Raw genomic sequence first — 11269 nt, 5'->3', positions numbered from 1 at the left:
TAGTTCATCCCTTTCTACTTTTTTCTTTTTCCTGCTCTCTTCCCCAGAATACACGGATCCTGCCGGATTTAGCCCGGTCGGTGCCCGGTGCCAAGCTTTGCGGGCTGGTTTTGCGGCTGCGAGTCGCGGTGGGGTCGTCGGGGCTATTCGGTGAAGCCGGGAGAGCCCCAGGGGCTCCGGCTGTCCCGCGGGCGGGAGCGGGCCCGGCCGGTTGGCAGAGCCCAGCCTCCCGCCGGCTCCATTCATGGGATTCGTTACCAAATAAATAAAAGACAAACATAAAGAGTAATCATTTAAAAAATAATTTTGGAAGCGCTGGCTAAACGGGGAAGTGTGTTCCGCGGCACCAAATGGGGTCGTCAGGAAATAAGCCGGGGGAAAAAAATATAAATAAAATAAGTTTCATTTCATTAAAAATATTATTAATAACCACAGTGACGGCGATGACGAGGATAACTGGCAAAACGAGTCGGGCACGCTGGCTCCCGCAGTGCCGGGAGGAACCGTCGGGGCGGTCACGGCGCCGCTCAGGTCCCACTGCGGGTCTGCCGCGACGGCGTTACCGGGTGCGGGGGGCGAGCGGCCCGGTGGCGGCGGCGGCATGGATGGTCGGTGTATAAACAGAGGCTGAGTGGCGAAGGCCTGAGGGAGGCACGGCGCACAGCCGCGGCAGCCCCGGGTCGAGCTGGGCTGGGTTGATGGCGGGGGGAGGCAGCTGCCGGTGAGCCCCCGCGGCGGGGCCGCTCCTCCGCGACCCGGCGCTGACCCCCGGCCGCGGGGCCGCTGTCGCTTTAAGCGCGCCGGGAGCGCCGCCGCCACCGCCCGGGATGGGACGGGGGGGGAGCTGGGAAGGAGTGGGGGGGAGACGGGGACGGCCGGCAGCGCGACCGGGGCTGCCCCGCTTTAAAGAGACAGTGCCCGAAAGGGAAGCGGTGGGGCTGGCAGGACCCGACGGGGTGGGCGGGGAGGGGGGGCGGGCAGGGCAGGGCCGGGCCGGGCGCTGCCCGGGGGGGTGCGGCGGGGAAGAAGCGCCGCGGGCAGGCTGCGGGGGTGGGGAGGGGTAGAGCCGCCCGCCCACGCACACTTTTCTCCCATCCCTGGCGGAGAAGTGAAAGAAGTTTGTTTTGTTGAGCGGTGTGCGGTGGGGTTTTGTTGGGTTTTGTTGTTGTTTTTCTATTATTTTTTTTTTACCCCTTACAGAGGGTCGTGTGTTTTGGGGGTTGTTTTTGGTTTTTTTCTTCTCCCTATAACTTTTTTCTTTGCACACAAGCCCCCAACCCCCAACTCATCCGATAAGACCAGGAGGGGCCGAAAGGGGACGGTGATGGCGAGCCGGCAGAAACCCGCCGAGCCCCGCTGCCCTTGATCCCTCCGGGGCCGGCAGCCCCCCCATTCCCGCCCGGTATCCCGGGCCCCCGACAAATGTTGGAGCGCATCGCACCCGCTCAGCGCCCTCCGCAGCCCCGGACCCCGACGGCCGCGGCCTCGGCCCGCGTTTGACGCCGAGATGTTGCTTCCAGCTGCCTGAAGGATATTTTTCCCTCTTTCCCCCCTCCTCTCCCTGCCTCCGCAGGCTCCCGGCGATACAAGGTAAGAACAGCAGCGAGCGCGCCCGTGGCCCCGCGGGACGGGGCCGTCCTGCCTCCTCGCTGCCCGCCGTGCCGCCGGGCCCCTAGGCAGACCCTCCGCTGCCGCCCCGGGGTGGGGAGAGTGTATGTGAGGGGTGGTGAGCCACCCCTGCCTCCTTTCTCAGAGTTTGCTTTGAAAGGGAAAATTAAATACACCCCCTCCAAAAACTCACCAGGGGTGCGGGCGCAGCGGGCGCGTCCGCGGGGGATGGAACGCGCCTCGTTTGCTTGGCCCCGCCGGGATTTGGGGTGACGGGGGTGGGGGGTGGGGAGTTAGGGTTCTTTTTTTTTGTATATGTGTTGGGAAGGCAGCTCGGAAAGAGAAGATGATCCCGCCTGTCCCGAGGCAATGCTCAGTGCAGTCCCGGGCACGCAATCACCGCTCCCCCCGCCTCCCCGGATGAGCCTGATCCTGGCACCAGGGGGGGTGGGGAGCTGCGGGGCCGGGGGTAGTGACCCGGCCACCTCCCACGGTACCTGCGCTGACCCCCGTTGCAGCCGCCCTGGCGGCGAGAGCAGCTTTCCGCGGGGGCTTGTGTGATCAATGCCGGTGCACGGCTCGGGCTGCTCGGTGAGCCCTTGGTAGGAAACTTCCGTGGGGTTTCCTTCAGCCGCCGTGCTCAGCGCCGCGCTCCCCGGCCAGCAGGCACCAGCCGGCAGCGCTCCACGGCGGGATGGGGGTGCAAACGCTTCCCATCGCGGAAACAGCCGCCCTCTCCCTTTGCTTTTAGGTTGGGGCGTGTGTTTTAAGTTTGTTTTTGTTTTGTTTTGTTGTTTTGTTTTGATATTTGTATACTATAATCGTGTGTTTTGCTGCCGGTGCCAAAGCACAGAAGTTAGAAATGTTGCAGTGAGGAAACTGGGATGCTGTGGAAAGTTTGGGACAGGCCAGTGGGTAAAGTTTATGAATGAATAATGCTGTTCAGTCATATATAATGATTAGTAATTTGTCATAATATTAGAATAGAACATCCTCTTTAGCTTGTCCGCGAGCAATCTCATTATATTTGTTTATTGTCTACATAATTGGGGCCATTTATTGGTATGTATTGAATGCTGCCCTGTTTTGCATGAGCGTTTATATTGTTTTCCATTTATTTTCTTTAGTTTGGCATTGGGAGTTCTATTATTTGCTTCAATTACGGGGAGTGATTTAAGTGTTGCACAGGACTGTTGGGGAAGCGTGATATTAAAACGAGCTGAAGATCTTTGCCTACCAGATAAAGTTTGGTTCAGAGCAGCAAATACAAACTAAGTGGGTTCTGCAAACAATCTAAATGCTGAAACAAAACAGAAACCTCAAATGAAGCCAACACCACCTATTTTAATAATATTTGTTCTGTTCCCCGGCAGCATTTAAATAGTAATTTTAAATGTAGTTACTGATGAATGCATAGAAAATAAGGCTTCTCTGAAATTAACAGTGTTTCTTAACAGTAATTAGAGAGCATCTCAATTACATGTAAATATTTGTCAAGACATTTTCAGTACGTTTATTGCCCTTTTATTGCTGTGTCTCCAGTGTGACCATGCAAAAAAACCCAACAAAAACCCTCTCAAGAGAAGTGTGTTTTTGAATAAACCTTTCTTCTTCATTATTATTATTATTATTATTATTATTATTATTATTATTATTATTACTATTACTATTATTATTTTGTGTTTACATGGAAACCTGTGGTTTATCTTTTGATTGGCATGCCCAGAAAGTGACAGAAAGATTGACTCTTTCCTGTTCTTCCTTGTAGATCTTGGATGAGTTTTGCAATGTGAAGTTCTGCATAGATGCCAGTCAACCAGATGTAGGAAACTGGCTCAAATATATCAAGTTTGCTGGATGCTACAATCAGCACAACCTTGTTGCATGTCAAATAAGTGACCAGGTAGGTGGCATTCACTTTCTGGGCTTTGGGGTTGGTTTTTTTTTCAGGAACTTTAAGGTGTCATTGGGATGGGAAAAAAAACGAACCAGCAATTCACAACAGCTTTTGGCCTGTTTGCTGTTTGTTGTTTGTGGCAAAAGATAAGGCGCAGATGTGAAATGCAGAATAGAACCATTTTGATTAAGGGCTGCAGATTATGAAACTTTTCTATTTCTCCATGTTGTCGTTCAATGCACAAATAATAATTTGTATTTTCATTTGAATCTTACACCTGATAAAAATTGGGACTGCTTTCTTAGGAACACAAAGCCAGTGTTTGACCAGGCAGCGTTTTCTGGCTCCTGTTGCAGTGCACTTGGATTGCTGCGTTAAACCGTTGACTTGATCGGAAGCTGTAATGTGAAATTAATGGAAGGAGTGGAGGGAAAGACACAAAACTGACAGTGCTGCCGCTGCAAGTTGCGTGCATGGGGCTTGGGATTTGAATGCACACGTGCACGAATATTTTTGTGCCTTCCCAGACACTTTGCTGGAACTTGTAACACTTGGATGTTGAACCAGGATCTTCAGTGGTTTTCTTTTTCTTTGCATTTATTGCACTTAAATCCACCCTTTGTTGGGCTGAAACGTTACTTATCCTAGCCTGCTGGTAAAAAGGCTGGGATAGGCTGAGAAGGATGTAGGGAAACATTTTGTTTTCAATTATGCTGATGACTTATTAGGTGTTTCTTAAATGAAGGTTCGCTTTAGTCTGCGGATAGTACACGTCGCCATGAAATATTTTAACGGGTGAAGTTAGGTTAAAGCTGTGCTTCTTTAAAGCAAAACATCTAAAGAACCAAAGCAACAACTGAGGGTGAATTCTTGTTTCCAATTTAAACTTTGCTACCTGCAGCAGAGCATTTGATTCATTTAATCAGCGTTTCATTTTTCACCACTTAATTAACTGCATCAGGTGGACGTTAAAGATTATCTTTCGCTGATTTAATTGCCCTGACAGGATTGAAAGAAGAATCACAACCAGACACAAAGCTTCAATTAGAAATCATTCTTTCTAATCAAATTCCTTACGTGTAGGAAATGAATGTGAGACAGCCTGCTATTTCCAGCACAGCTTTATGTATTTTGCCCAGGCAAGATGGTTGATTAAAACTGATTCAAAGAAATTTGGTTTGGTTTTTGTTTGGGTTTTTTCAGAAACTCTGACAGAGAATTTTTTACTCTTTTTTAAATGCTTAACTTTTACGACCCAGCCCATACAGAATGAGCCAGACAGCTAAGACATAATTTCTTTCTTACTGTCTTTTTTTTTTTACATACACAGCAGCTGGTTTAACTAAAAAAACCATAAAGATTATTAGTAAAGGCAAAATACATTTTCCAAGTTGAAATATGCTTCACACTGAAAAACATTAAATTCTCGCCATGCAGGGTATTTGTGCAGCGATACGAAAAGGAAACTAAGTTAATTGAAACAGCAAATTCAAATATTTTAAGTTTAATAAGAGCTGGCATAGATAGGAAAGATTAGGAGTGGGATCACGTGCAGTGGTCAGAGCAACTTACTGTCTTTGCGTTGGCATTGGTGGTCTGCAAAGGAATACACATGCTAGGCTGAAACACCAGCATCTACCTTTCAGTGTAGCCGTGCACCAGAGTTTTGACGTTTCGGGAAGGAAAGTTATGGTGCTTTTAACTTTCTCTTTTTTTAGTGTTTACATTTCTGACATTTGGTAATGGTGGCTGTACTGCTGCCAATAATTCCTTTCATTCGCTGGAGCCTTGTTATTTATTTTGCACAGTATCGTGCTGTTCATAATTCCATATTTTTATAGCTTATTGTTGCTGAGATTTGCAAATTAAGAACTGGTTGTCTTTCAAGTAGCTTGTCGTGAGCTGGGCGCTGTCAGCAAGAGATTGTCGTTCACTTGGCCCTCTGGAAACGCTGCACGTTTACCCACAAAACTGTGCTCGTGCTCCAGCGTTTTATGGCCAGAGCCTAAAAAGTTAATGCTAAAAATGTGCTCTCGAAATCTTAAAGCGAAAAAGCCTTTCTAACAGCTCCTCCTTCTGCTTTCTTCTGGCACAAGCTTGCCAGAGGTAATATAAAATATAATAGGAAGGCAAACTGGGAAATGGACATTACATGGCCAAATGTGTGCGTGTACAAGGAGTGACAAATGCAAGTCAGGACCAAGCGTGCTTATGTGCTGGGTATAGACTGCGTGGGGTTGCCTTTGGGGCATTCAGCCTCTGTAGTGCATAAGAAAAAAAGGATAAAAAAGGAAATAAGTGGGGGGGGAAGGGAAAAATTAGAAAAAGGAGGGGAAAATAATACGTGAAGCCCAAGGATATGCTTGCGGCTAGAGCTGGAGGGCAGTGGTGGTGAAGCGCAGCTGAGACAGAAGACCACAGCTCACTGGAGCTGCAGCGAGTGCTGGGTGCAGGGTCTGGGGAGGCACCTCAGTTCCCCCCAGTTCCCACTGGAATAAGACACACTTCAGCAGCTCTCATCGCACAAGGAGAGTCCCCACTGCAGGAGATGCTGCTCGATCCCGAGGCACAGACACTTGATCAGCAGTAATTGTTCACCTCTAATTGCTTCAACTCATCTGTAAAATTCACAAGCAAACACTGGGCTGTACCTGAAGAGGTAAAAGATCTGCCAGCACTCCCAGCCTCATGCTGCCCACAAGTTTATACTACTAAATTCAAGGTTGACTGACAGACAGGTATGATTCCCAGACTGCTTGAGGCAGGATTTAGCCGAATCTGAGGGCAATGTGTAATCTAGTTGCTCTGCTAAGCTTCACCTTCTGTGTTTAACAAAAAGAGTGAAAGAAAAACATTTTTTTGGTTGTTTTCTCCATCAGTTTTTTCAGAGACATACCACCCCACCCCCTGCTCACAGCTGAGGTTAGGTTTCATCACTTAGGATCAACTTCACAAAAGGCCTGAGCTCTTTCTTATGGCTGTATAAATGAGCTTTGCTAAGATGAACAGCTCGATAATGGTGGGATGCAGTCAAAACATGCACACTGGATGCAACTCATGTTTCAGTTGATTGGAGGTGGAGTAGGGTTTAAAAGCTGCATTTTTGGGCCTTTTTTTTTTTTTTTAATGTCAAACGAGATTGATCTAGGATTTCTCTTCACTGTCTTCCTATTATCTTCTGTCATACCCAATCTAATCTGAATGTGTGTAATTCAAGATGTATATGAATAATAAAATTCCACTAACAGGGCGCTCTCATTTTTTCCTTTCCCCAAAGATTGCAGTGTGTGCAGAGCTGCAGAGTCTTGTCACTGTTACTGCCCTGGAATGTGTTTTTTCAGCTCGGAGTCAGTTGGGATTCAATACCAGTTTCTGCTAACTTGGATGACTCCCCTCTGTTATCATTCAATGTCTATTAGTTCAGCTTTTTAATGACTTCAGAATGATTAGCCCCGTTAGGCTTGCTGGCAGCGCTGTCATCTCAGCAAAAGCATTATTTTAGGATATATATGTTAATGAAAGTGCAGTTGCAAAACGCAGCAGTGACGTCTCAGGGGCTGTCCCCTGTGCCAGGCACTTTCTCAGGCTGGGATCAGAGTCACCTTCAACCTACAAAAAAAAATGGATTTTTGTTTTTTCTTTTTTTAAAAAAATTATTTATTATTTTCTATTAAGACATATAGTTAGTAGCAGTTGAAGTTAAACCTCCTGGATGTTGTTTTGATCTTGCTTATTGTGAGGAAGCCACATAATTCTGTGAAACTCTTCTGAGCTTGGAGGTCTCTTCCCCACTCAACAGAGCAGCTCCTGCAGATTCTCTTTGGTGCATCCATGGAAAACTCAGAAGTGGCTCTAGATCAGTGCACTGAGGCTTTGGTTTGCTGGGTGTGCTGGAATAGGTTTTAGGGGTTCTTTTTTTGTACGTGCTTTGGTTTATTTCCCTATGCTTAAGTTTGCAACAGGAGACAAATCAGTAGTATTACACTCTTAACAACATGCCTGATGTCAGCAATATAAACTCCGACGAGTGAACTTACTGCTACCAGGTTTCCCCAGGTCTGATCACATCTTACATGTTTTACAAACTTTGTTTTAATCTGCAGACACAGCTTCACGTTTCAGGTTTTACTGCCGCTGCCCCTGCTCCGCAGCCAGCAGCGAAGGGCAGAGCCTCCTCCGGCAGCCCTGCAACCACAGCCACCTGCACACCTTGTGTGTTTAAGGAATAGTTTTGTGGCTTTGTTGTCTGAAAGTGAAATCAGGGTTTTTGGCTGTTGCAGGTCAGGAGGGCACACAGACGCTTGAGCTCACGCGGGGCCCTATTCTGCCATGATGCTTCCTGTGAGTTACTGAGCAAATAAAGCTTAATCCAGCTCCCACTGGATTAACCCCCACTCCCAGTGGAGTGGGGTTGTGTTGGCATAGGGCTGGTGGAACAAGGAGCTCATTGGTGGTGATTTGCCACTTACTGCAGTCAGAGCTGAGGCTGTGGGTGAAATTCCTGCCTGGTCTTTACGTCTGCTGGTGTTATCTGGAGCTCGATGTGCTCTTGGTGGTATCACTGTCGGCATCAGCCTGTCCTGACGTGACCTTAAAGAAGTTGTTTAGAACCAAAATGGCCACTAATTATTGCCATTTCTGCAAAGCAAGAGCTTTTTATTGATGACTCATGTTTAACAGAAGCCGTAAGGCACGTCGTCCCTAAGCAAAAATACCTTTTTGTGATGAGAGCTGTGAAATCATACCCACGAACATGCCAGAAGGAGTACAGAGGATTAGAAGTATCCACAAAGCTGGGATGAGGCTGAGACTCACTGAGCACTTTGTGTGGGTCATGAATGAATGTGGGGTGTGAGAAGACAACTGCGTGGTTTGGTCACCTCAGGAAAATGAGTGGATGCACAGAACTCACCATCTGATGTTGGTGGTCAGTGAGCCCTGAACAGGTTTTGCTGGGCTGGAGCAGCTTGGCTGGATGGGACAGCCCCTCACCTGGATGTGGGACTTTCAAAGAGGCCAAAAGCCACCTATGATGGAGGAAGTCAGGAGTATCGTTGGGGAGGTGTCTTGCAGCTCACAAGACACCCCTGAGGGCACTCTGTGGAGGGACATTCTGCAGCTCCCTCCTTGCTTTGGGAGAGCAGGAGGTATCTCTTACCTCAGAACATGATAAAATGGGGATTCTGGTGTCGCTTCAGAAGACTGTCCTTGCTCCAGCCCCTTCTACTTCTTCCACTGTGGCAGTTTTGGGGTATTTTTGGAAATGAGAATGGAAGGACTTCACAGTCCCAGCGCTGAGACGCCATGGCGCTCCCCCACCATTCTGGCAGGGTGAATTGGAGGGCTGTGTGCTCCACGTCAGGCTCCCACCCGTGCCCCCACAGCTGCCTGCGTGCAGGCACTTGCTGAGTTTCGCCTGTGGATTTTTACCAAAGTTTTCTTTGTGCTTCATAGAGTGCTGGGGAAGGAGTCCCTCTATGGTAGCCCTTGAAATAAACTTCCCTCTGTTTCAATTTATCATTTGTCTGAGTATGGCAAGAAGAACCAAGCTCAGGTTTCATCACACAGCTCTCCAGCTGCAGAAGTTGTTCATCACAGGAGCTAAAATTAAATCTTCACTGTCTGGACCTTCTTCTTTTTTTTTTTTTTTCTTTTTTTCTTTTACCCCTTTCTTCCCCCTCACCTCAAATGCTTAATTATAGTGTGTGGTGAGGTTATGTGTCTGTTCATCCTGCCCATTTTTCTGTCAGGCATAAATCTCAATTTTGACTGAGCTCCTTGAACATTATTATTACTTTTGGATGTTTAATTTGTTTTGCTTTTCAAGCAAGTTCCATTCTTGCTCCAGAGCAGCATGGAGGTGAATGCCAATTGGCAGTGTGCACACTGCCTCTCTGGGCATTTGCTTTCCCACCCCAGCATGGGGCATGCTCCCCTCTGGTGCACGCCAAAGGTGGCTGGCACATGGAGCCTGCTGCTTTGCTTGGAGTAGATGTACCTGTGGCATGTGACAGAGGCCAAGTGCATGCTGAGTGCTGGATTTTGTTGCAGGAGCAGCAGCACAGGGCTCTCTGGGCTCTGGTGGATGTTACCAGGCTTTCCCCTTTGGGACCTTTGTTCCTTCCCAAGACGCCTTGGTCCTCCTGATTGCAGCAGTGTGGTGCAGCACAAAGTCACCTCATGCTTTCCACTGTGGTGCTAGCTGCAAGTTCAGTGCATTGCTTGGATGGTTAAAGTACAAACAGTGCTGAGTCTGAGCTGCATCTCTTGCCTGCCCTAAAGCCTGCATTTCCCAGGCACTGCTGGAGCATGTGCAGTGTTTACTAAAGCTCTTGGATACACAGGAATGAAAGGTTGAGTTGGATGCCATGGAAGATGACTCCTCTTGGGGCTGAGCATGGCTTGTGTAGCAGTGAGTGCCTTTAGTTGCGTTCATTGCCTGAAGTGTCACTTTTTCTCCCCTAGACCAGCATCCTTTGGTTAAACCTTCCTGGGGGCTGGAGGGCAGAGCTGGGTGGGAAGAGAGGAGGGGTTCAGAATGGTGTGGGTCTCACTAGGGCAGACAGGATGGCTGGGGCACTTGAAAGCACGTGGGCGGCAGCGGCCGAGTGCGCGGCCGCGGCCCCAGCTTGCGGGGAGTGCGTTTTTGCTATTATTTCAATTATTACAACTTCCTGAATAGGTTGAAGGTCCTTCATAATTCACACTTCTGTCATCTTTACACATGCCAAATGCAGTCTATTAAGCATAAATAAAATTTCAAGTGCCTGACCAGGAAAAGTAAACTGGGATTCATAACAATGAGGCCTTATTCATCCATTTAAAAGTAAATTGTGTGTGTTCCATTTTCCTACACCCCCCACCCCCCCTTGCCCTTTACAGCTTTGCAGTTTGGGAGCTTTTATTTCTGCTCAGTAGCATGAATATATGACCTGTGGTGTAGGCAGGCACAGAGAACTGATGAGTTAGGCCTCCCCCAACTTCTCCCCACCTCAGACCCCCTGAACTTTGAAAGTGTTTCCAGATCTGGATCCGATTTTGCTCTTCCTATATAAACTGCAGTCACACACCGCTGATCCCAGGGCATGTGAGATGTGCATCTGGACTTTCCTTTTAGTGTTTTCTTTCCCCCCGCCCCCCCCCCCCATTTGTTCCTCTACTATGCAGTAGCTCTTTCAGTGCTTCTCGAGGCAGACTGGTGCATGCTTGTGCAGGTTATCTTGAGAAAGTCAGGTACTGAAACACACTGGGTAGGCTGAAGAGGTGATAGAAAATTAAAACGATTCATTAATTGTAGCAGAGTTGGGATTGCATCCAAGAAATCTTCAAGCTTTGCAGTTGAAAAATCCATTTATTCTCTATTAGTGTTACAATAATACTGCTTGCAAGTAGAGGATGCTGTCTTACAAAGGAAGAACAGCCAGGAGGGCACCTGTGGGCCTGGGGGGGTTAGTTTATGAGCTTTCCCATCTGGGGGCTGCCAGGACACCCATGCTGTCTGCCCCAATAGGCTGCTGCTGCTTAAGAACTCAGGTAATGGGGCTCATTTCAACAGTTAGTTTCCCACTTTTCCTCAGACAGGATAATTCCAGGAGGGTTTAGGTGGGAAGAGTGAGAAAAAAAGGTTTTTCACATGAAGTAATAAGGACAGCTCTTAAAATCAGATTAATTTTACCTGTGTGGTATTTTGATTTAAAGTTCAGTATGTTTCATTCTAGATCTTCACTGGGATGCACTGTAGTATATAAACTGTTAGTACAGGTT

General features: G+C 47.9%; 1 protein-coding gene across 6 annotated transcripts in view; it reads left to right on the top strand.

Annotated features, from left to right (window-relative positions):
- MECOM (MDS1 and EVI1 complex locus) overlaps positions 1-11269 on the top strand; it is a 363007-nt gene that overhangs the window by 309102 nt on the left and 42636 nt on the right. For 5 of the 6 annotated variants that reach the window (XM_068144954.1, XM_068144955.1, XM_068144953.1 and 2 more), the window contains exon 3: positions 3377-3511. In XM_068144954.1, coding sequence (XP_068001055.1) covers positions 3377-3511 — 135 coding nt within the window. Of the gene's footprint in view, positions 1-1503; positions 1591-3376; positions 3512-11269 lie in introns of those variants that run through there. The other variant, XM_068144958.1, reaches the window with a different exon arrangement.

The sequence above is a fragment of the Melanerpes formicivorus genome, unplaced genomic scaffold (genome assembly GCF_026170545.1).
Source record: "Melanerpes formicivorus ecotype bairdi unplaced genomic scaffold, bMelFor1.0.p_v2 SCAF_12, whole genome shotgun sequence".
Classification (NCBI taxonomy): Eukaryota; Metazoa; Chordata; class Aves; order Piciformes; family Picidae; genus Melanerpes; species Melanerpes formicivorus.
This window is presented reverse-complemented; position numbering and strand designations above follow the sequence as displayed.